This window comes from Rhinolophus hipposideros, assembly GCF_964194185.1.
Source record: "Rhinolophus hipposideros genome assembly, chromosome: 6".
NCBI classification, from domain to species: Eukaryota; Metazoa; Chordata; class Mammalia; order Chiroptera; family Rhinolophidae; genus Rhinolophus; species Rhinolophus hipposideros.
This window is the reverse complement of record NC_138052.1, coordinates 29,892,324-29,918,288: the sequence shown is the minus strand read 5'-3', so window position 1 is coordinate 29,918,288 and position 25,965 is coordinate 29,892,324. Positions and strand designations below refer to the sequence as shown.

General features: G+C 46.5%; 1 protein-coding gene across 1 annotated transcript in view; it reads right to left on the bottom strand.

Annotated features, from left to right (window-relative positions):
• KIF5C (kinesin family member 5C) overlaps positions 1-25,965 on the bottom strand; it is a 143,273-nt gene that overhangs the window by 7,185 nt on the left and 110,123 nt on the right. The window contains exons 17-25 of the mRNA XM_081052323.1: positions 23,021-23,138; positions 20,817-20,893; positions 19,691-19,800; positions 17,602-17,703; positions 16,923-16,983; positions 12,619-12,690; positions 11,284-11,388; positions 9,334-9,550; positions 8,039-8,152 (exon numbers count right to left, since the gene is read on the bottom strand). Coding sequence (XP_080908449.1) covers positions 8,046-8,152; positions 9,334-9,550; positions 11,284-11,388; positions 12,619-12,690; positions 16,923-16,983; positions 17,602-17,703; positions 19,691-19,800; positions 20,817-20,893; positions 23,021-23,138 — 969 coding nt within the window. The 3' untranslated portion in view covers positions 8,039-8,045. The remainder of the gene's footprint in view (positions 1-8,038; positions 8,153-9,333; positions 9,551-11,283; positions 11,389-12,618; positions 12,691-16,922; positions 16,984-17,601; positions 17,704-19,690; positions 19,801-20,816; positions 20,894-23,020; positions 23,139-25,965) is intronic.

The window sequence follows — 25,965 nt, the reverse complement described above, 5'->3', positions numbered from 1 at the left end:
TACCACTAACAAGCCGTAAGAGCTTCACGGTTCACTGTGCCTCTTTAGAAAGCAGAAGGTAGAATGAGTCCGGACTAGATGATGATGAAGTCCCCACAGGCGGACCTGAGTGCTTGCTCTGTGCCAGGCACTCATCTAAGCTCTCCGTTGTCTACATTCCTGTGTTAGTCCTCACAGCCTCCCTGTCAGCAGGAACGGCCACTGGCCACATTTCAGAGGGCACTGAGGAACACAGAGATGAAGTAACTGGCCCAGCATGTGGCCAAGCCAGGATGGATTCAACCCCAGGCAGTGCAGCTCCAGACCCTGAGCCCACAATCACCCAGCTATCCTGCCTGTAGCAAAGAGCCCCCTTTGCATACAAATTCTTGTGACTCAATCTTTTCCTAGCTAGGACTGTAGCAGTAGCACGTTGAATGGTCCAGTAGTTTAGATGTAGACCATGTGTGTGGCTTAAGGATACCACGTGACCTGCTGTAAATGAGACATCTCGGCCTCACTGCTTCGGAGGGCTAAATCTGAAAGCAACTCCTTGCCCACCCTCCATGTATGTAGTGAACCCATTTCTGCTGTGGGCAAAAGTTACTTTGTGCATCATCTGTAAATATTTTTTTATTTGTGATTGAGGTATCATTACCAGGAGAATCAAGGTGAACTCTAACAATAGTGCAAGACAGGTCGGACCCAAATGTTGAGACAGAGAAAAGAGTAACAAGGAAAGACAGCGAGTCAGAAAAGCAAATAGCGAATAAATGAGTAAGTGCCAACTTGGGAAGCTCGGCCTGAACCTAAGGAATAAATAGGAAAGGCCTTGTAGGTCTAGTCAAGGGCTTAGAGAGAGAAATCCATTCTGCCTGGGATGGAGTGAGGAAAGCAATGTGGGGGGGGGGGGGGCGGAGGCTGTTCAGAGAAGGAACTTTCTCAGTTCAAAGAAAGTAGAGCCAGCAGTCTAAGTGCACCTAAAGCGTAGGGCTTTCATTGAGAGTAGTGGATGTGGGGAAATGGCCAGGGGCATTCAGAGCCTAGGAAACCTGAGGTTTAAATGTTAGGCTAGAAAATACTGTACGGCTTACTGTGACAAGACTTCCTGGAGTAGAAAGTCATTTGCGCATTCCCAGTGTCTGGGCCAAGTGGAACAGGCAGAAGCTGCTGAGTGTAGCAGCACAGGGCAACACAGGGCCTCGGTCACAGCTGACCGTCAGGTCAGGCCGGCAAAAGGGAATGGTGGTGAAAGTCCATAGACCCTTGTTACGTGTCTGCTCCCATCCCACCACTTAAAAAGTTAAAAGTATTGTTTCTGTTAACAAATATATTCACAATAAAGGTTGTGAAGTGCTGAAACCTGACGAGGAGAGTACAGAGCTATCCCACAGTGACTGTCACTGACCCAGGGAATGGCACACAAAGCAGACACATGTGGGTCGGAACAGAGCCCCCAGGCTCCTTTGATGGTTTTTTATAGTTACATTCACCTAGAGGACCCTGCTATAAACTGCACAAGTCCTTTTCTACAGCTGTTTTCTTTATGCCTCACAACATGAAAAGGCACACAGTGTACGCACATGAATAGCTCCTTCAAATGCCCTGTAATAAGTCCCTTCTGACTCTAACATTGTGATTTTACAAATAAACTTTGACAAAAGTTTACCAAAACTTGATGAAGTAGGCTATGACTATTCTAGATTGAATACATATGGTTTTTTAAAAAGTGCGGTCCCCAACATACCAGCGTGTTCATCTGTACCACCACAATGAGAGGCTTCCCTGTGTCTTTGGTTCATATCATGATATTTTCCTTTTTTTTTCTTGCCACAAAAACCTGAAGCGTTACACACGCGTATTCTATTAGGTTGGTGCAAAAGTAACTGCTGTTTAAAAGGTTAAACATGGCAAAACCGCAATCACTTTTGCACCAACCTCACAGATGCTCTGTGACGACTGTAACCAGCCATTCCTGCCACTTCAGCCCCACACGCCCTCCACACTGTGACTGAGCTGGCGCGTCTCCTCACAATGCTAATCATCTTCAGGCTAAAATGGAAAAGAGCTGAACTCGAAAGGAAAATGAGGTGTGCCAGCCTTGAGAGGCCAGAATGACACGAAGGCCTGCTAGGATGCAGAGAAAGGGGGAAAAGAACTGAGTTACATCATGACACACAGAAGGAAGTGTAGGACTGACAGACGCTTCCAGAAACAACCCATCCCAGAGTCCCCTGTGCCTAGCTCTTTATTTTCAGCGAAAGATCACCTTTCCTTAAATTACATTACGGTTGGTGATTTAGATTTTTGATTTGTGGTTTCATTTTAATTTAACGTGTACATGTGGGTTTTTTTTTTTTTTGTACATGTGTTTTAACGTGAGAGTTGTGTAAGATCTGTAAGCACAGGGAGTGCCTAGTGTTTTAAATTTGCAAATACTTAAATATCATACTGAAATAATTTAACTACACGCTGGGACTCTATGAGAAGTTTACTCCTTTAAGAGTACTCTATTTGCTATTCAAGTTTGAGAAATAATGGTCTAAATACAGGAAAACCAAAAGACCATTCAAAGCCTTTCAGAAAACAGCCTTGGCTTCAGCAATGCCCCACTGGCGCCATCTGTTGAACACATCTGAACAAGTGCCCACCAGCTTGATAAAGCATGAGGGGAAAGGAAGCAAAATTCCATGGCCCTCAGAACCAGGAAGCGGGACAAGTATTTAAATGGTATCTGCATTAAACGTGGGGCCTGGAATACACTCGCAGCACTGCCTGAGAGGGCTATTTCACGTCTCCTCTCTTCTCCAGCCTGCAACTCCCTCTCAGCTGATAACGTGGCTTCTTACTTGCATGAGAAAACAAGCACTTAGATGAGACCCTTTTCACCTCCCCACACACCCCATTCACCACCTCTACCAGCATCTGTACTCTCTACTCTGCCTTCTCGTCACCTTAGGTCCAGCGGTGCCTCGACTTATTCTCTGGATCACAGGACCTCTGATGTAGCCAGTACTCTGTACCTATCATTGTTCCGTCTCTGACATGATCCATTTCCCCTCTCGGCTGGATCGTTACCATCTGCATACAGGTAAGCTATAATAGCTCCCAACTTAAAAACGAAATGCAAACATCTTAAAACCGAAGTGCAATCCCCGTCTTAACCTTACATCCCTTCATTCCCCTGTCCACTCAAATAAAACTCCCAGATGGTGCAGTTGCTGAGCCTGCTTCTCCACCTCATTCTCTCTGGTCCCTCCCAGCTAATCGGGCTTGCTTTCCCCTCTGCTGAGGGCTGGAGGCCACAGCCCTCGGGCCTTCACCAGCCATCCCATCCCTGTTGTCATCTTCCTCCTCTGAGCAGCGGCTGACACAGCTGACCACCTCTTTTAGGAACCACGTCTCCACTTTGCCTCCCCAAACCTCACATTCTCCTTCTCAGATCCCTCTGCTGGTGCCCCCTCCCTTCTCTGATCAGTCCAGGGGCCTGGTCTAACTCCCCCACCTCTCTGCCTCTCTCCACCCATCTTCCAAGTTACCGCCTCCAGACCCATGGCCTTAAACACAAGGGACAGGTCATACGTCTCTACCACCTCAATCCCAACTTTTCTCCTCAGGTGCAGACGCATCGCTCCAACTGCCTATTCAACATATACACTGGATGGTGAGCTAGGCTGCAAGTCTAAGGCATTTCATAACCAGGAGCATGATGAAAGCCAAACTCAGTTTTTCTATAAAACCAGCTCATCAACCAATTTTCCCAGTCATGCTAAAAGGTACCAACATTTACCTGGTTGCTAGGGCCCAAACCTAGGAACCACTTTTGGGTTCCACCCATACCTCCTGCTCCCACCCTCAGCTCTCACACACGGGCTGACTCTGACCACTTGCCACCATCTCTCCTGCTTCCACCTCACCCCGTGCTATTCTCTCCCATGTAGACATTCCCAATAGGCCCCTAGAGGAGCCCCTGCCCTTATCTATCCTCACCCCACCGCCATCCTTTCTCCAGAGCCCAGCCCAGGATGGCCCTTTCCCATCACTAACCAGGTCCCATCACTTCCATCCCAAAGCCCCGCGGGTGGCCCCGCGCACTTAAGACTACGCTCTAAACTGCTCACCTGGGTCTCCTAGGCCTCATTTATCCAGTTCCCACAACCCCAAATATGATGGTTTCCTGTTCTTTGTGCTTTAGCCCTATCAGCCTTCCATGGCTCCCCAAATATGCCACAGTCATTCCCACCTTCCAGCAAGTGTATGTCACTCTGTCCCAGGTCATTTGGGGGACTGCCATTTTTCATTACTCAGTTCTTAGCTCAAATGTCACTTCCCCATCTTTCTAAATAAGCATCCCTCATCTCTGTTCTATTAACCTGTTCTTATTTTCTTCAAAACACTTACCACTGTTTGAAATTACCTTGTTTGTATGTTCTTTCTCGGTACTCCCCCCCCAAAAAAAAACATCACTGTGCAAGAATAGGGCCTTCTTTGTGTCACTCACTGTTAAACCAAGTACAGAACACGCTCTCGATACTTGATCCCATTTTGTGAATGAGGAAACTGAGGCCGAAGGAAATCAAACAACTGGCTCAATGTCAAACAGGAGTAAAGCCACGGCCAGGGCTGGAACCCAGGTCTGGCCAATCGCATATCCCATGTCCTTCCTTTGCTTACTGCACTATACTGTCCCATGTCCAGTTTTGGAGTCTGAAAAATATGGTCCCCTACCCCATGAGGCAGCCCCCTACATTTGAATGAACTAGATGAGACAGCCAGAATTACCCTGGGTTCTTTTGATTTCTACGTGCTGGTTTATATATCTTGATTTCTACACCTGCCGTTCCTCTGAAACCTTGAGAATACACCAAAATACTTGTGATTATATTTCTTGAACCCTGAAATGAAGCAGGAGGAAATCCCAAAGATATCCCAATGCCCCTCAAGTGTGAATGTGCCGCTCTGGCTCCACCAGGAGGGCTGGGCAGAGTCCGCAGCTGAGGTCACTTCCACCCATGGCAGACACACTTCAGACTAGAAAACCAAGGATCCAGAAATACCATTTCAAAAGGGTTTTATCTCATCTAAACAATAAACTCCATATTTCCAGTTATTTCTTTAAGAATGATTCCTTCCTCACTTCCAATTATGATTGCACACTCCATTGGTTACTATCCTTTATTTTTCTCTTCCACTGACAAACGCCTGGTCATTTTCATAAAAAGTCAATGCCCTTGTTAATAACTTTTAGGTAAATAAATGATAAGTAACTTTAAAACCCCTTTTATCTGCTCATAGCAGCAAACAGGATACTCAAATATGGCCCTTGCCTACTCAGTGGTTATAATCTACAGCTATAGAGAAGACTAAAAATTATTTTGTAACAACTACGTGAATTAAAGGAGATTATAAAGCAACATTTATCAACTACCTATGTACCAAGCACTGCACTGCTAATCTATATGAGAAGCTGACATTTTATTTGAGCAGTTGTTGTACGCCAAGCAGCTTAGAAGCATGACCGCGTTTAGTCCTCATATCAATGCAAGTGACGCAGAGAAAGGATTCTCCTATTTCACAGATGAGGAAACTGACTCTGAGATGAAATAACTTGAAGAAAGTGGAAAACTGGAAACTGACCAGATCGCTTGTTCAAAGCTGGGCACGGTAACCACACCACCATCCTGACAAGAGGAAAGGGGACATTGAGAAAAGCGCCCAGCTACAGGAGTTGTACGTATATATAAAGTGGGTCAAGAAGGTTCCAATTTCAGATAAAATAATCACACAACCACTCATTAACACTTTGAGTAAAGAAAGAATCACCATGATGGGTGAGGGTGGTTCTGTGACTTTGAAGGTCTTGAACGTCTCACTAGACCTACTGATTTTCATTCTTTGGTGTGAGAGGAGGATATTTGGGTGAGGAGTGGCCAACATTTGGCTGTAAGTACCTCACCTCAAATGTGGGTGTGGCAGGCCTTTGGGGACAGCATTAGGGAAGTGACTAAGCACTGCAGTCTCTGGACCCAGAAGGCCTAGGGCTGGAATATTTGTTAAGACCACGCTGGGAGCCAAGCACAAAACCCTTTGCGTGCTTACCTCAAACGGGATAATGTAGATCCTACATGTAGCACCGTGCTGCTGCATTAGATGTGTAATACATGCATAGTGCTGGCTGCCCATACCACCATCCATCTCCCTGCACTCAGCAACAGAACACTACGTTTATTTGGGGCAGGGGTGCGCCCAGCTAAAAGACTGTGTTTTCTAGCCTCCCTTGCAGCTAGATATAGCTGCGTGCCTCAGGTCTACCAGAGGGATGTGGGCAGCCGGATGTGTGGGACTTTCTGGGAAGGTTGCTTAAAGGAAGCTGATTCAGCAGGAGAGCTGCGTGTGCCTCTGCCCTGCTTTCTCTCTGCTTACTGTACTTCAAACATAAATTGTTTAAGGCATGCTGGCCGCCTTGAGCTGACTTTGAGGAAGGACGGTATAATACTTGCTGAGGATAGTGAGTCTAAATTTAAGAGGCTAGTTTTCTGTTATCACTGTGGAGTCCTTTTCCCAGCCTTTGACAGACCACTTCAAATTTCCTTTATATGATAGAGAATTACACTTCCATCCTGTGTAAGCCATTCTTACTTTAGGACAGTGGTTCTCCAGCTTTGGTGGCAAACCAAACCACCTGGGGTACTGAGTAAAAGTACAAAGGCCCAGGCCCGATGCTACTTCAATGAGCCTGGGTCTCCAGGCACCAGATGATGGCGACACCTACCAAAGTTCAAGAAACAGTGCTTTCGGCTTTTCTGTTCTAAGCTGCCCAACTTGATCTTACAGTTTCCTTCCAGCGTCAAGCCCAAAACTGACCACATGGCAGTCAAAAGCAATTTTATAATATCCAATTTTATTTTATTTCTGACTGAAGGTGGAGGTCAGATCTGAATGGGGTGGCCTGCTGCCAGGATAATTTCCCACCCACCCTTCTAGGACATGGCAGACAGTGGTGGACATGTTGCCCACTCCCAGGCAGGCTCGGCCTTCCCTCTTGTTCCTGTTACTCTGACCAGCCCGTCCTGCTCCCTGAATGCCGTCTGGGACAGCACAGCTGAAAGTCATCGGGTGCAGCCACCAAGCTTCCTCCTGAGCAGGGCTGTCGCCTCTCCTGAGTAAGGGCTCTTCGATTCACTTTCCTTACCTTGGTGCAAAAAGGTCTGGATGAGGAACCCCTGCTCTCCCAAGTCGCCCTGGCCATCGAGGCTTTGCTGTGCCAGCTCACCCACCTTGCAGACAGCTCCCTCAGTGAGAGCTTGGAGTCCAAGGACGTTCGCAGTCACCTCCTCCCATCCACAAAGTCAGTTTTTCTAAACAGTTTTCTGGCCACCTAGTTGACTGCCCCGTCTAACCAATAACTTCTTTTCTCTATTTAGGTACAAAAGGATAGGCCTGTGCTCTCTCCTTCTCTCTTCCAAAAGCATATCACTTTTTTCTCCCTTTTTGCTGATAGAACAATATTGGGAGTGTGGCTTGCAGAAGGAGAAGTTTACAGCCCAGCATCTCAAAGAAAGCGTTCTGGCTCTACCTAGATAAAATTAGCATAATTCTTAAAAACTGCATTCATTCAGTTCAGAGAGTCATTACAAAAATCTGACTCTGTTATGTGACTCTTTTCTTTTTATTTTTGGCTCTTCATATTAAGTTCCTGAGACTTAACCACCCACGTCTGTCTGTTCTGAGTAAAAGCCGTTGACAAACGGGTAATGCCCTTTTGGATGCCAGCTACAGAGGGGAGTCCCACAGACAAAGGAAAACTCAGCTGACTCATTCACCACACCCTCACCTGTCCCTGGAGGGATGCTGGCACCAGGTGGCCCCAGGTAGAAGACACTGGGACTCTAGATTGACTTGAGGATATGCTCAGATCCCTGATAACCCACGTCCTGTAGTGGAGAAGAGCTGTCCCCCGTCTAATCGGGACCCACACGTGTATGTCTGGGAGCCAGCAGGGACAGGGATCTGGCCCAGGGCTGCCCTGGACAGAAACCACCCAACACCACGGACTCACTTCGTATTTATTTCTGGTAGTGAGTAGAGTTTGAAGAGCTGCCTCCTCCCCCTCGGATGGCATGGACGGCCGTTGGAGACGATGCTGGGTAGTGTCCAGGGCGGATGGGCTTGGCTGTATCCAACCGACAGAAAGGAGAGAAGAGACATTCAGAAAGGGCTTCAACAGCCACAGCCAGATACCTCCGGTCCACATGTGAAGACCCAGAGGCACGACTCTTATCAACATCACAGTTCCTGACCACCAGACATTTCTGAAAACGGGAGGTATGCTCTCCTATTAGTACAATTAGCTAATCCAGGGCACCGGATGTTTAGGAGACAGAAAGAACTTACCTATCAATTATTTTAATTCATGTTGAGAAAAATTAGAAACAAAGGGCTTGCCGTCTTATCTGAGGCAGGTCCACAGGCCCCCACAGGTTCCAAGGGCATCTGTGTAGCCCCTGCCATTGGATGCAGCATTCTGCCTGTGACACATATTTCTGGGGATAGGGTCTACAGTTTTCAGTAGGTTTACAACATGTATAAAATTAATAAATTCAAAGGGTATAAAATCCAATGAACCACTAATCTAAAGCAACATTTTAAAACTAGAAACATGCAGTTGCTGGTTTACAGAATATCTGCACAGCACTATCTGATGAGGAGTAAGTAATATTATATGTTATTGGAGGTATTTCCATTTTGTTAACAAGTCCTCTAGAGAACATCCTTAAATCCCTTCTACTCCTGTGATTCTATCCTGGGAAGTAGGCCTCAGCAGCTACACTCTCATTCTCTGCACATGCAGAATGCCCAAATCTAGGTCCTGAAGGGGCTAAATGTCCAGGCTGCACCCCCAGCTTGGAAGCGTACACCGCTCACTGATGCTAGGCTGGGAGCCGGGCATTTCCAAACCTGCACTTACAAGCCACTTTTTCTGAGGCTTCTGGCTACATACAGCTCCTTCAGGGTTCCACCCAGGGCGGGGCAGAAGGGACCTTCGGGCCTCCCTGAGAAACAGCTGTATATTCTGGTATATCTGGGAGGATGGTATCTGTTTACAGCCAAACACGTTTGCCTGTGGCCTAAGCCAGCCGGCCTCTCTCCTCAGCCCAGCAGCTTTGAAGAACACAACGTATGCTGGAATCTCTCAGTGTAAGGAAGTGGGTGCCTGACATTCCCGCTCTCCCAGGAGGAGTGCAGGGTGCTGGGAGGGTCCTGTGGCCTGAACGCAGCTTCTCAGATGCTCCAGGGCATTAGTGCTTCCTGCCCTCTTACTGAGGGCCCCTGTGACAGTGGCAGGGCACGTACCGATCTGGGCCGAGTGGGCCCTCCTGGCCATGTTCTTAGCCCGCACTGCCTCCTTGATGCGATCCACCTCCTGCTGGTAGCGCTTGCGGTCTCGCATGGCGTTCTCCTTGGCCTCCTTCAGCGCGCTCTCCAGGGCCTTGACGCGCTCCGCCGTGGCACGCAGCCGTTTCTCCAGCTTGGGCAGCTCACAGCGCAGGTCTGCGTTGTCCCGGACCAGCTGCGGGCAGGACGGGGGGCGTGCTGAGTTACCAGGAGGGCAGTGGCGCCCGCAGGAGGGGCAGACCCACAGCGGGGAGGGCGGCGGTGGGCAGAGAACGCGACAGGAAAGCGGCGGGCAGCAGACTGCAACTACTGCCCACGGCCTGGGCCTGTCGGGTATTAAGTCCCTGTGACCATCAAGTCTGGGAGCAGCAAAGGGAAATAAAAATCCCATACTCTGGGACTCCAATTTTCTACACACAGGACTCACAGGTACGAGGAAGGGGGAAGGGGTGTAGAATAAAATGAAAAGCCATTTCTAGTTACCGGCAACTTGCAGGCTTGGGCAGGATTTACTCCTCTCTTGTTTGGGTGGGGGGCGGGGAAAGTGGGAGAAAACTGAGTACTCTGACGTCAGCATGTGGAAGCTAAGAAATGGAAAGCAGAAGCACTCACGTGCTTTTGCAAGACACACGTTCTAGAGCCTCTGAAGGCCTCCTTCCATGGAGGACCCACTGCCTACAGCAGCATCCGGTTTGCACCCCGCTCTGTAACAGGTAACCTGGGGGTACTGCTCCTTCTTTCATGATTTAAGAGCCTCAGTTAAGAAGCAAAACGCTCACTCTGGGGCAGGAGTGGGCTCCAGAGCCAGCGCTATTATTTCTTGGCCGTCTGACTTGGTGCCAGTCATTCAACCACTACAAGTTTAGGGCTTCTTCTCTATAAAAAAGGATATAACAGGACCGCAGTGGGAATCTAAAGAACAGTTTTGAAAATCAGAAAGTGCTACATGAAGGCTAAACTACACCTGGGTCCACATGTGCGTTCTTCACCCCTATAATATCCCCAGCACCAGCTATGGTGCCTGGCAGACAGGAGGTTTTTAATACATATTCATTGACGCATAAGTAAAACAATTAATGAATTTCAGAGCCCTAATCCCTGGGAGTTTTTGCTGTTACATTTCTCAACGGTTTGTTTGGATGACTTCAACCAGGTTGAATCTGTGGTCCTCCCTCTGGGGAACAATGTCATCGTCAGTAAAGTTGAAGAGCACTTAAGTCAAAGAGAAATGACATCCCCTCAGCCATGTAGCCCATAAAGATGGACCCTTTCTATCATATCCCAAATCTTTAGGATTTGGGGAAAACAGGTATGACCATCCCGGCATTCAAACAGAAAGGAAACAAATAGTCTGCCTAAATCGCCAGTAGGTTTGGACATGGTTACTGCTCTCTGAGACTCTACACAAGGTCCAGGGCATCACAAGAACTTAACAGGATACCCGAGATAGAGTGACAGAGCAGAGAGGGGGCCAGTCCTGGCCCTGGTTCTCCCAACCACGGGATGAAGCAAATCAGTGTCCTCGTCTGTCAAAGCAAGGGGCACGGACCAGCTCGGCAGTCCTTCCACTTTGCCTTCTGCAGAGTCTTTGGATCCAGAGGGGCCTCGGGGACATCATGCGAGACACTGAGGCCAGTTAGGGTTGGGGCTGGAGGCAGGCTGAAATAACAGGACTCAACATCCCACTCCCCAAGCCCCAGAAAACTCAAACTCTATTCCGTACATTTGGCTTTGATAAAATGAAAGTATTCTATACATAAGGGAAGTCACTGAGGACCAAAGGATTCCCAGGACCCTTCCAGCACTAACATTCTTCCAATTCAGAACCATCTCCCCGCATTGTGGCCAAATGTGGCGGGGCTCCTTTCCAGGACAGAGAGAAGCAGAAGGAAGCCGGCTGACTCCTACCTGTTTGTGAACCTTAGTGAGCTGCTCCAGGTTATTCTCCAGGAAGGAAATTTTCTGCTTCTGGGCAGCACTGCCCCCTCCATCATCGCTGTCCAGCTCTACACTCTGCATTGACACCAATGGGTCAGCGAGACAAGCCTGCACGTTGCCACCCCCAGCCCCAGCTTAGTGTGGACAATACAATCTGAATCATTTTTTTTTAAGTTCCCAATCACACCAAACATTATTCTGAAAATGAAAATAAACAGGTTCTAAACATTTAGACTCAATGACCTTCCCAATAATTTCCTTGGTTGATGTCAAGTGTTATTTTTAGAGGGTTAGGGGGAAAAACTTCAAATCTCTTGAAAAATACACATTAGTTCTCTTTGTGAAATATACCTCTCCCTTACAGATAGGTAAATAGAGACTTTTCTTTCCAAAAGGAAGTGTTCCAAAATTTACTAAGAAAAAACAATGTGGAAACATAAACCCAAGACCTAAAGATGATTTCAAACATCACGACTGGGATAACAAATCACCAAGCTGTGGACAGGAAACTATTATGCTATCACTGGGACTCTCAGTGGCCTCTGCTTGTCCCTTCACTTCCACTTCCATGAAGATTCTTAATGAATCCATCTCAAACTAATCCATCTGAGTGCTGTGCTGGGTAAACTCTTGAAATTTATCAGATCTTGAGACTGGCAAAGGCACTGCCCTCCTTAAACCTCGGAAAACTCCCCGAGATCAAAGCAGCTCAGACTTAGAAGGTTCTCGGACCTCATGCAATCCTATCTCTGGCTCTCCCCAGCTGTGCAATCTTGGGCAAGTTATTTAACCTCTGAGCCTGTCTCCACATCTGCAAAACAGAACACTGAAAACCACTTCTATGGTTGCTGGAAAGAGCTTAAGACACCGGACGTTACAGTGCTTCCTACTTCCTACACTGGCCTCGCCCCACGGGCCTCCTAATGGCCACCTGCCTCATATCTCCTTTAGGTGTATAGCATTGTTCACCAGGCTTTGGGGAACGCTGTCTGACGAGAACTGTCTAGGCTTTCTCTGCATCGTGCAGTGATTTTCACACTATGGTCAAACAAATGTGTGTTCATTTGAAATGAAGGCCTGGGAAAAGATTATAACCTCCTTGTGCTAGAAAGGAAAACTCAGATGAAAAAATGTTCCCCAGTGATTTTTGCCTCTAGCACATTCTTTTAATAACATTCCCTGGCATGAAGTAATTAACGTTTAAGCATAACCAGCCCCAATTTAAGCAAGTAACACTTCAACTGAAAATGATTCTGGCCATCTTTTCTTTTCTTCTCAGTCCCATTCACATAAGACAGCACTCACTTTTTTAACCCGGGCAGTCAGATCCTGGACGAAGAGTTTACGGAGATTATGTAGAGTCTGCAGTTCTCGAGACTGGAAGAGAAGATTGTTAAAATGCCACATAAGAAGGGGGACACACAGAATTTATTGCTCGTGTGGCACTAGACCATCGACCCCAGACATCGCCCCACCTGCTCTGCAAGCCCACCATCGAGGCCATGGTCCTGCATTGCCTCTGACTTGCTCACCACACAGGTCTACCCCTCCACCCTGCGTAACGTCGGCCGTACCCAAGGTGCAGAGGCTGGGAACTCAGTGAACCGCAAACTAGAACAAAGCTTGCTTATTTGCTGTGTTCTGAGTGGAACCCCTTTTTGTTTTTCCCCTCAACCACAAAAATTCAAAAGTTTTCTCACCAAAATTCCTAGTGGGTTGTGTTGTACCAAAATAGTGTTTTTCCCTTCTTATTTCTCACATACACATTAAATATAACGTCAACAAGGTTAAAGGAAAATTTAGCCACCATTTCTCCCACCCTAACGACTGACCTTTTTCATGTGTCTACACCCCCTTCTGGCCCTGGTCCACGGGTTCGTTTACTCTGCAACACTGAGCTTATGGATAAGGCAGTTATTATCAAGATTAAATGAGATGATCTTTATAAAACACTAAAACACAGTTTCTGGCACATAGTGCTCAGTAAACATTAGCTAGTTTTAATTTATTGGTGCATCATATTTGAGAGCCATTTCCTCGTTAGGCTTTTACTGTTTGTTGTGGTTGTTGTTGTCATAACTTTCAGTGTAATTAACTTCTTAGGGGCATTTTTTTCCCTTCATTTTAGATTACATGCCAAAAGTGAACCCTTAGGAATTACGATTGCTGAGACAAAGGCCCGAGTCAAACCTAATGACCTTTGTTAACAAGATCAGAAAACCGAAATACTTCCTTCCATTCAAGTCTCCATGTATTATTAGTTCCTTACAAAATATTTTTCCATAAGGGAGGACGAGAGACATAAACTCGCATTTCTACTTTTCAATTTGTCTAAGTTGACCTACTTTGACACAGCATGTCAGGGGATGCAGCTCAGACATGCTCATAGAAAAAAAGGAAGAAATAGGCTATACAGCTACGGAAACACTAAGTTTGTTGGAATAAAGGTTCTATGTTAATTTAGGTCTTATGACTGGGTCCAATTTTGCAATTCTGTGTTGAAATGAGAAGCACCTAACGTCAATTGCTTCCTCCGATGCAGCAAATTACTTTCTGCAGGAAGCCAAACGGGTGTTATTATGAATACCCTGCGCATCGTACCTGCCTGAGGCTTAGCCTCCTTCCAAGGCAGGTGCAGGGGTGCAGCTCAGCGCTCACATTTCTGCAGACACACTCATCCCACCTCTGCCTGAGGGAGCTCAGTCCCCAGCCCCCTGCCCTGCACGCGCTCCCTCCCACTTCAGAGATTTTATTACTGATTAAACTGTAATCAGTAAATACTTTCCATGAAAAATACCACCACACTAAAGAGAAATGAGAAGTCGCGGGGCCTTGTCAAAGGGCCAGGCATTTCCTTGGGCACAAGTACCCAATTATATAGAATCCCAAATTTGGTGACTTTCCCTCATGTTTCTTTTTAGGTGAATTCAACAGTTTGGGAGGGGCGACTAAAGAACTTAGAAATAGTGTATAAGTTATATTTATGCATATTTACGCTGAGGTGATTATCATTTGGCTTCCTGCAGCAACAAATTCTCCTCCATCATATTCATCATTCCCCACCTCCACCCCGACTCACTTCCCTCAGATCTTTCCCTGACACAGGACACTGCCCTTTGTGTAATAGCTCAGGGCTCAGCTTCCTGACACATGGACATGGAGGGTGGGTCCAGAGAGGTGGAAACAGAAAGCCCATCCACACAGCAGGAGGAGGGTCCAGCCCCAGAGCCCAGACAAAGTGTCCTGTGAAAGCAAGACAGGCTGCCTGGGTGACAGAGATGGCCTCAATGGGCAGGCGGCCTTTTCCACTGTCATTCTTTGGAATTGGCCTCACAGACTCCCACCCCTGGATGCAGGTTCCATCCCCCACCCCACCCAAATACTCAAGGAGATGGAACAGGCCTTGAGCTAAGGAGGGCTCAAGAATGGTCAGCCACGGACAGCGAGCCTGTTTCTGAAGAACGTTTACAGCTTGGGGAGGGTTATGTTGGAAAGTTAAGTGAAAACATCCAAGACTAAAATGGCATATACTGGGAGTTCCAAACTTTGTAAAAGCACATGTGTGTGATGTGTGTGAGTGAGTGTGTGTGGGAGGGATGTGTAAGTGTGAGCGTGGGACTGTGAATGAGCAGGTGGGAAGGGGAGAGAACCCGTGGATAGATACAAGGAGGCCAGTGAGGAAAATGTCTTGTTAAAAAATGTAAAAGAATATGTTCAGAGTGAGTATAAAAGAGAGAAGGCATGAAAGTCTGAGAGAGTGGGTGTGTGGGTGTGTGCGAGTTAAGGTGAGCAAAAGTGTGCAAGTGAATGAGTGCATGTGAATGAGCAAAAGTGTGAGTGTGTGAGCAAGTGTGAATAAGCATTAGTGAGTGTGAATGTGAGTGTGTTAAGGGGGGTGTACTGAGTGTGTGTAAGTTGTATGTGCGTGTGTATGAATGAGAGTGAAGGCGTGTGAGTGTGTGGATGAGTGCAGGTGTGAGAACATGAACATGAGGGCCTGTGAGTATGAGTGTGGTGTGGTGTGGTATGAGTGAGCGTGGGTGTGAACATGTATGTGTGTGTGAGAATGAGTGATTGGGTATGAGTGTAGGTGAGGGGACTATGAGTGAGAGTGAGACCATGAGAGAGAGGTAAAAGAGAGAACATCTGTGTGAGGGCTTGGAAGGGTGAGTATGACGGGATGAGATGTTCACGGTCTAAAGAAAAATAAGGTACTGAAATACCATTTATCTCCGGCTAATGGGAATAAAGTTACCATTTTAATGGTCCATATTTTTCTGAATTCTTATAATCATAATTATGAACATCACTTCTGTGGTAAAAACAGATATACATGAAGCTATTTCATGGCTTCCTTTTAGTTTCCCCTACAGCCACCCTTTCCATAGCCTTGTCCAGCATGCTTGAAAGGCCCGACTTCCTTTGAACAGTCATCTTACTTCTGTCCCGAATGGCTTGTGTCCTGTTCTTCCACATGGCTTTGAGAACCAACAAGCACTGGCCCTGGAGCTCTGCAGAGGGCGCAGTTCAGGTGCACTTCTGAGCAACCACTGCCTACGGCCTGGGGGCACCAGGTCCTTAGAAACAGGCTCAGCCCCTCAGAAACTGCCATGACACACAAATGGAATCAAACACAGGCTTCAAACACAGGCTGTGTGGCACTCTGAAGGGCCTGTGAGGCCCAAAGAGCCAGGCCGCCATCCTCCAGAGCAACTGAAACAGAAGTTGACCAGAGAAGACGAACCTAATGAATTCAGATGCAGGACAGGGAAAACCAGTGGGGATTTCCAATGATAAGCCCTTCCAAAGGTAAATGGATCTGTTACTTCCCTGCCCTAAACCCTGCAGGTCTCAGGGCAACTTGACTTGTCACCTTGACCTCTCCATGCCCACCTCCTACCCCCCTTTTTCACTTGGTCACAGCCACATTGACCTCGCTGCTGCCCCCCCACCTGCCAAGCATGGGCTCACCTCAGGGCCTTGGCACGAGCTGCTGCCTCTGCCTGGAAGGCTCTGCCCCAGACATCCCCACGGTTCACTGCTTCAAGTCCCTGCTCAAATGTCACCTCCTCCTGGAGCCCCCCCAACTACCCTGCTCCTCACTTTCTGTGGCCATCCAACGGAGTTCATGACTGACTTCCTTGTTATCTGTTGTGTGCCTCCCTGAGCTAAAGGCAAGCTTCATGAGAGCCAAGATCTTATCTGTTGTTTACTGGTGCGTGTGAAGCATCTAGAAGAATGCCAGCCCTTAGTAGGTACTCCATAAATATCTGTTACTATTGAATGGAAGTAAGTCACAGAGTGCAGAGGCTGTAAAACTGTAGGCATTGATTTGCAATTTAGTTCAATTTTCACTCAGAGGTTCCAGGATTACAGCACTAAGTAGGTGGATGGATGGAAGGATGGATGGTTGTTGGACTGATGGTTAGTCATTCTGTCAAGAGCTAGGAGATTAATTTGACAACTCTCACTTTCCCAAAGGACATTTTATACCTAAAAAGATATACGAAAGGTGTGCACAGATAGAACTTTAGAATAAACAAATTCAACAAATCATAAACTAATCTGACCTTTGAGACTAAAATGAGTTGGGAAACATGTTGACATACCACTGTCTCTTCCAGACCTTTGAGGTCCTCCCTGGCTTGTTCCCTTTTGTCATTGAGCAATCTAAAAAACAAAAAGGAAGAAGTTCATCATTCAGGACACTGATGACACTCACGTCTTCATCACAGCAGAGTTGGTTAATGTCCTGCAGGAGCGTGTGGGTGAATTAATGGACCAAAACGCTTTTTCTCTTACCCAGAAGTGAAAATACTAGGTATTAACCACTTAGGAATTAAAAGTAATGAATAGGAGAGACTGTTACCCATTCAGTATCTTATGTGACTTGGCTAGACTTGAGAATTGTTTAGAAGCATGTAGTGGGAAAGACTGTGGTGTCATTTGTGCAGAAAAAAGCCCCAAACTGATTTTCTTATTCTGTTTTTTTTTTCAGTATATGTACCCTAGAACTTAAAAAAAAAAGAAAAGAAAAGAAAAAGAAAAAGTTAAAAAAAGAAGAAAAAGGAATTATGAACCACCAAAGGGGCATCAGAAATCTCCTTAGGTATCACTGGCATCTTCAGGTACATCAACAAAACAAACCAACTCACACAAATAGCTATTGTCTGTTTTTAAATTGTCCCAACCTAACCAGAATATTTGAGTATCCGAATAACAAAAATAGACTTTTTAAGACCTTCCCAGGGTGAGAGTAAACAGAGGAAATATTCAAAGTGCACTCACAGGAGCTTTTCCAGTTTCATTTCTCTCTCTTGGTCCTCTATTTTCAGCTTGTTATAATCAGAACTGAGCTTCTCTTGTTCCAGTTGCAGTTTCTGATTCAAACTGAAATCGAGGGAAAAAAGCAATACATTCTACATCAATCTAAAATTCCGAGTCATCCTGAAAAAGATGTGGTTCTGTTCCAACCCCATTAGTTCTATGCATTAAAGGCAGCAATTCTGGAGGGTTTTGAGGGATCAAAGAACAACCTCACTGCTTCTTCCCTGCCCAAGTGAAAACCAATTTCTGGGGAGCATCAGAGAGGCATGAAACACACGGCTTTGAGGATATATTTATAGTTGGCTTGTGCGAGAGTTGCAAGGGGAAAATAATGAGATGGGTAAAGGCTGATGTTTTCAAAGAGAGAAAGAGTGCCCGTCAGAAGAATTCTGCCCTGTCTGCCCTGCAGACAGCATACACCCACTCAGGAGGCCTTATTTGCACATTTCAACCTTCCCTTCCTCTCTTGTCCCAATGTTCTGAAAACATCTCTCAAATCCAAGTTCCTGGATGACAAAGGGACAGTTCCACTCTGTGAAGTCCTCTCCTCAAGGAGGGGAATACACAGAGGAAACACAAAGAAAGCCCAGGATCTCTGAAAAAAAAAAGACACTTGCCATCTGGTTGGGGGCATCTGGTCGGGGGCATCTGGTCAACAATGACGTCAGCCCAACACTTAAAACACTTGGTCGCCATGGCCGAGTGACTGTCAGAAACAAATCATACACCCTCTGAAGGAAAACTCGGAATCCCTTTGAAAAGCACAGGTGCAGGAAACAAACCCCCTGCTAACTCGCTCACCAACCCTCCCTCTTTCTTGCCTTCCTTCCCTCCCTCTTCTCCTTTCTGACTGAACATTTGAGAGTGACTAATCTGGATAAGGAACATAACATGTTTGAAGGAGAAAGCATCACATGAACGACATGGGGGTGCCCAGAGGAGAAGGGGGGAGACGATGTGCATAGAGCCCCAACACACCATGTACTTTCGCTTCAGTTACCTCCTTTAAAATGCAAATGTGCTGGGGAGCAGCTCACATACACCGAACAGAGATTTGGATCCTTAATCTGGAGGATTAGATAATAACTCCAGTTTGATTCCTATTTAGCAGTGTAACCCCAAGTAAATCATTTTCACCTTGCTTCCCACAGAGAGATCCAGTTCTTCATCTACAGAAAATGGGAGGGAACAAGGCAGAACCTTCGGTCTAGACCAGGGGGCAGGGGTAGGGGTGTCAGTGGATAGAACTGTTATTTCAACAAAATTGGTTTTCTTTGTTTTACTATGTCTTTTATTTGGGGCATTTTAAAACACTATTTTGTAAAGAGGTTCAAAACTTGCCCAGGGATTCCCTGTGCAAAAAAGTCAGAACCCTGAGGAGAGGATCCTGAAGATAGCTCCCAGCTTGGTGGCTTTTGTGACAATGAGGTGGGAAGAAGGTAAGAGAGGAAGAGGGAGAGGCAGCTATGCAACAGGCTGGGCCAGGAGAATGGCCTTGAAAAGGTGTCACCAGAGACAAGCTACAATGATGCCACCCCAGCCAATGTCACGGTCCCCAAGCACAGACACATGGCAGTGTGGGTCCCTAAGAGGTGTGTGTGTGCGACCAAGTGGCTTGGCGTTGCGCTGGGTGCATGTATCGTGGGGTAAGGAGGTGGTTAGAGCTGACTGTCTTCTCTGGAGTATTTATTAACCTACGAGAACCCGAGTCAGGACCGATTTGGGTTTTTTTGCTTTTGTACTTTCATAAGGACAGTGTTCCCTCCTACTGGGATGTGTTTACCCAGCTGAGTCACCCACAGAACCCTGCTCTGCGAGGACGAACTGGGAAGGGCAGCTGGGCTCGCTTGCCACCTGCCCACCGGCACCCCCTGAGGCTCAGCTCCACATGGGGGACAGTCCAGGGGAGCAGCTCGCCCACCGCTGCGGCCCCAGCCAGGACAGGGCATGCAGCCAGGACAGCAGAGACCTCGGCTGAAAGCCACGTCCGCCCAGCCTGGCCCAAGTGCCACGACGACCCCCGCGTCCCAACAGCCCGGTGCCAACTCACTCCCGAATTTCATCAATGATCTTCTGCTTCTCCTCAATCTCATCTCGAAGTCTGGACAGCTGCTTCTGATGGGCCTCCCGGTGGCTCTCCATCTGCTGCTCCAGCGCCTTCTGCAAGCCAGGCCGAGACAAACGTGTCATCCACGTGTTGGCCCTCAGCCCACACTGTGACAAGCTCTGAGTCACTGCTACCTCTCACCCCCCTACCATGCCCCTCGGCTGTCGGATCCCAGTACCGGGGGCCCCCACAACCTGCCACGCTTTACTGGGACAACAAAATGGAGTGGGCCCTCGCAGCAAACATGCCCATTAATTCAATCCTTTTCCCACGACCTTCTGCAGCTCACCTGAGCTACATGGCTTCTCGAGCCTGGTCAAGCAGAGGGCAGCAGACCTCTTACTACCTGGGTGACGTAAGACAAGCCATGTAACCGGTATGAGCTGAACTTCCTCACCTGTACAATTCAGATCATTGTTCCTGCCCTGCGTTCTGCAGATTGATGGTGACATTCAAAGCGATGTGACACCAGGCGGGGGGCCCATCAGGGTGAGGCAGGATTACGCTGCTGGCAGCAGCAGGATCGTGCCATGGGCTTCACTTTAACTATGGGTTCCTAGTTCGCCCCAAACTAATCAACATTCTGCATTTTCTCGTGTCTCAATTTATTCACCTAAAAACCTCATTTCCCAACCATTATCCTTGACTGTTTAAAATGCAACCAAAAGTAAAGATCTCTGTGTTTAAGAAGGAAACTCAAATTTGGCGCGTTTCTTTAAAAACGTAGAGGGGAGAGATGTTCACTTCCATTCAAAGGAGGGGCAAACATTTCTTCGGGAGTTAACCTGACAGCGAGGCCCAGGCAGAGCCTGGTAGGTGGTCTTTCCCTCCGTCAGGAACAGGGAAGAAAAATGTACCAATGCAACATAACTATTATGTACAGACCTCTCAGGGCTTCTGGACACCTCTGTCCCTCTCACTTCTCAGCCAGCCCACACCGAGGTTGGCTCTGATGGCCCAGCATCGGCCCCTCCCGTCTCCCTCCTGCACTGCCACACACATCCCTGAAGAAGACAGGTTTTCCTAGCACAAGACGACCTTGGGCTTGGGGAAGGGGCGGCGGACGCACCTTCATTTCCTCAGCATCCTGCAGTCGCGTGAGATGTTCCTTCTCCTTGTCCTGGAAGCTGACTTCATGCATTTTTTCTGGTTTGAATTTGAAATGACGATTTAAGATTTAACTGGTGTACTCACACCCAAAAGTAAAAATTAAGAAACAACAAAAAAGGAAGAACAGTAGTGGAGTGAAATAGCAGCTTATATCACCCGTGACAACCATGGTACAAAGGGATGTGCCTCTGAAGGAGGGCTTCTGGCTAAAGTAAGGCTGACCACTCCTGGGACATTACTGAGGTCGGGGGGCAGGGGCGGCAATTGTAGGGGAAAGGTGCCAACCTGGAGCGGGCCATTCTAGAAGTGACTTGGCTGTGTTATCCCCTCCCACCTGGAAGGACTGGTTCCCCACCTGGCCTCATGAGTGACCCCTGAGGCAAAGTACATAAACGTGATTTATAGATTATAAAATAGTGCTCTGTGAAGGTAAGTGGCGTTTGGATTGATGCCACTATTAGAATTCCAGAAAGAGCTAATTTACTTCCCATGGGTAAGCTGTTTATGCTCTAAGAATCTGGAGCAGGAAAACCACGTAAGGATAAGAACAAAGAAAATAGAATTATAAAATCATACTCTCCAGATGAAACAGAAGGCCCCATAGTTAGGACAGGGCTGCCGTGTGGCACACCTGGGGGGCCAGTCCCACCTCGTTCTTGACCCGTGGCCCCCAAGCACACCGGGTAATGGGCAGCCTGAGATGGGGGGTGGGGGTGGAGGAAGCAAATGGTTTAAGACAGAGACATTCAAGTCACTACGCTTCCTCTCTAGTTTGTTTCACTTTATTTCAGCTCTTCTCGCTTCTATTTTATTTCTACTCAGTGGCATCACTGCAGAAACAATTTACAGAAGTTCTTTTCTGTGTTAGTTTTGGGTGGAACAGTCTATTCCTAACATTCATCCGTTATCACATAAAGAAAATAAGAGAAGGTCATAGGGAAGATGGGTATGTTCTCTTTCGTTTTTAATTGGCCTTGGCATTTGAAACAAAATGTATTTACTGAGCGAACAACTATATAACAATAAAAGAAACAAAAAAGGGTAACAACATTACCAATTCCATGATGCTATGAAAACCATTTTCATTACAAACATCACTGTGTAGGCCTTGGACCACAAACCTTCATTGATTTTTAAATGTTATAACTACAGTGAAAATTACATACGATTTTTAATCCAAGGTTGCATTGTAAGCATTGCTGCAGCCTTCATGTACTTCACCTCCAACATGAAAAATATGTTTTATTCAACCACGTACCATAGTTCATTTAACTGCTGGACATTTAGATGGCTCCCCTTTTTTCCCACCAATATGGTATAAGTAATTCTGCAATGAATATTTGAGATTCGAGGATCAAAATGTATGAAAAATGTTACCATTATTAATATGGTCTTCAAAATGCTTTCCAAAAGAACCCTAACAATTTTCATTGCAAACTGTAATACATGTGTTCCCGTTTCACCACAACACATATATTCCTAATCCTGTTCTGCTTTCTGCATTTCTAGCCACGTTTCTTGAATTTCTTCTATTTATTCATATTTATTGAGTGCTTCCTGTGTCACGTACTTTCCTAAGCAAAGGGAGCTGAGAGGCAGCCAGGCAAAGAGAAGAGCTTGTTCAAAGGATGGAAGGTCTAGGTAAGCCCCTAGAAGAAGTTCAGACTTCATGTTTAGAGCAACAGAATACCATGGAAGGGTCAGCAGCATGGGGTTGGGCCCGAGACAGAATTTGATTTTTGAATAGTGGCCGCCCTAAAGCAGACTGCGGGAGGGACGCTCAGTAGACGGATGGAGTCACAATTCTTAATTAGGACCGAGGAGAGTGGTAATGTAGACAGAGATAAGCAGGACCAGAGAAGCATGTGGTAGGTTGAATGAACAAGCTTTAGGGACAGAACGGAGGCAGGAGGTGGAGAAGGGAGAGGGTTCTGATTCGGGCAGCAGCACAGACTGAGGGAAAATGGGGAGAGGAGCAGATGTAAGGTGGGGACAGTCTTCTAGATGTTTTGACTTTTTTACCCCCCAATAATATATACCACTGTTGTCAACAGACCTAGAAATGCCTCAGCTGAACAAAACTAAACATGATGAGTGCAGCCAACTAGAGAGAATCTGATTTAGGCCAGGAGTTTGACACCCGCGTAGTAGTCAATTATTTACCTTGGGCTCGGAGCTTGGCCAGCTCTTCGCTGAGCGAGTCTTGGGACTCTTCCAACTGCCTCCTCTTCTGTTCCATGTTCTGCATGTAGTCTGTCAGGGATTTGATCTTGGCCTCATGCTTTAAACAAAGCAAACAGATAAAAAGGAGGAGTGAATGACTAGCAAGCAGTCATTCCAGCTTGCCTGGGGCTGTGCGATGGGAAACCGCAATGGAGGAGGAGTTCTGGAGTCCCTTTTTGAGTTCCAATACCCCTACGGTATTGGACATATTCTGCCCTTTCGTTGGGATCCGCGACCACAGACTAAGAGGGTCCTCTGTTTCTCCCATGTGCTTCTCTGCTTCATGCCCCATAGATGCCCCTCACGGCCACGCCCCCTCCTCACCATCCTCTTAAGTGGAACCCCAAAGCCCAGGCTGGTTCCCCCCTTGTACAACATAGCATGTGCTGGAGAGAAAGGGGCTGGGGAAATGTCTGGGACTGAGGGTTTCATTCTCTGAATCTGCCCCTGTGGATTGCGTCTTTGTAAATCAAATACTATGGCTCTCCCCACCTCCACCTCCCGTCTCTCAAACTCACAATTCCTGTCTCAGGGACTTTGCATTTTACATTTTCCTCTCCCTGGTAAGCTCTCCCCTCAACACCCCTAGACATGGACTTCGCTAGATCCCTTATCACTCAGGCCCTAATATTTTTTCACACATGATTTAGCTTACCTAGTTTCTTACTTGCTAGCTCCATGAGGGCACAGAGTAAGTACTTAATAAATACTAGTGGAATGAATGAATGAATGAATGAATGGGAACTCAATGACTGAATAAGAACAACAGTTCTTGGCAGATGGAAATATGCAGATACCCACTCCCGATCTACAGGGTTCATGTTTAGGCAGATACCCAGGAGACTGAGCTCTAATCTCATGAAATAACCTCTGGGAAATGGGCCTCAGCTGCAGCATTTTACAAGCACAGCTTTTGGTGAGGAAGAAGAGTGTAAACAAAGAAGGAGGTAGCATTTTAGCTGGAAACATTTTGTCAGATTCCTTAGATCGTGTCAGAAAATAGACAGCCAAGGTTTCTCTTCCTTTGGAATCCCAGGAAATAATGACCGAGTCTTTAGCTTTTGTAAATTGTAGCAGAGTACAAAACAGCACCTAACGGAAAACGGAACTTGTTGCTAACATAAAAGAAAGCACTGACTAGCACAGGTATTCTTTAAGCCCAGAACAACGTAATATTCTTGACTCCCATCTCCTATTTCCAAAATCAGGGTCACTCTGAGACCTGGGCAACGGGAGCCCCAGTCCTGGGCCCCACACTGTAAAGCACTCCACTTGGGCCATCCGCTGGCTGAACCCCATTCCACAAAGCAGAGTTCACAGGCCAAGGGACCGTGCCCACCTGGAACCCCCATTCCCTCTAGGCCACACTCTGAGTACTGGGAGCCCAGAAACTCCCTACTCCAGGGGCCCTAAGGCCACTCCCAGGACTCGCTGCTGCTTCCATCCCCCACGTACAGACTACCATTGTTGACACAGTTGCATCATTCCCTCAGTTCACAGAAAGTGCAGACCGGACTTGCATGCAGGGGCTGGTACATCCAGAAGGAAAGAGAAGACAGCAGGCTGCAGGCCGCAGGGCCTCTACGTGCCCTCTGGCCTTGACCTCCAAATGCCAGGCGCAGGACTGTCCCTGAGCACAGGCTATCAGCAGAACAGGCAACCTGGGTATCACACTTGAGAGGCAGTGTGCACTAAATGTTTAGCATTTTTCTTCTCAATTGTTATAAATTATAAAAAGTGTGAAACAGTAAAGCAAATCTAGAAAAAATGCTGTGAAATTTTTGCCCATAAACCACCCTAATTTATCAACCCAGTTGACCCTTGAACAACAGGTTTGAACTGCATGGGCCCCCTTATACGTGCATTTTTTTCTTAAATACGTATACTGTTTTTAACCCCCAGTTGGGAGTACACGACGGGACTGACATTTTATATAGGGCAATTGAGCATTCATGGATTTTGGTATCTATGGGTGCTCCTGGAACCGATCCCCTCCAGATCCCAGGGGTAGTTAAGTATTTGGGGATCAGAAGTTATTTGCAGATTTTCAACTGTGCAGTGAGGGGGTAGGAGGACCAGTGCCCCTAACCTCCCCCATTGTTCATGGGTCAACTGTAGTTCTTTATATTCCTGGTCTATCTATATGAATGTATATTTTATAAAGTTGCAAAAGATAACATAGATATAACTTAGTATTTTCATTTTCTCTTAACTTTATATAATTATACTGTCCAAAGGGCTGGGTTTTATAAATTTTTTGTTGAGTTGAATAATATTCTTCCATGTAACTTTATGTTATTAGTCTATCGATAGATATTTAGGTATTTTATTTTATTATAATGTAATACTGCACCCAACATTTTCCATATAAGCGTTTAATATTTTTAATCAGGAAATGACACCACATGAAATGAAAAATTTTCATTTTCATTATAGGGAAAAGTACCATAAGTGAAATTATTGAACCAAAGTATACTTACATTTTTTTATAGTTTTTGATTCTCCAAAAGGAATGACCAAATTATACTTTCTTGACCAATGTATATAAATTTCACTATCACACACCAGCATGGAATCATCTTTTCAATACACTTTTGCTTATTATGTTAGTTATAAAATGGAAACTTGATGTTTTAATTTGCATCTCTTAGATTATTATGGTGGCAGACAAGGAGGCTGGAAATAGTTCTATGATTACATATTATTATGCTTAAAAGCATATCAGAATGAAGTATGCATTTATCTGTCTGTCAGTGTTACCTGAGGCACCACTCCATGCTGCTATGTGTTTCCCCAAACAACCAGCTGGTTTAATGCATGATATAGGCGGCGAATAGCACACACTGGACCACTCAGAGAAGCCTCAAGTCCCAAACACCAAGCTC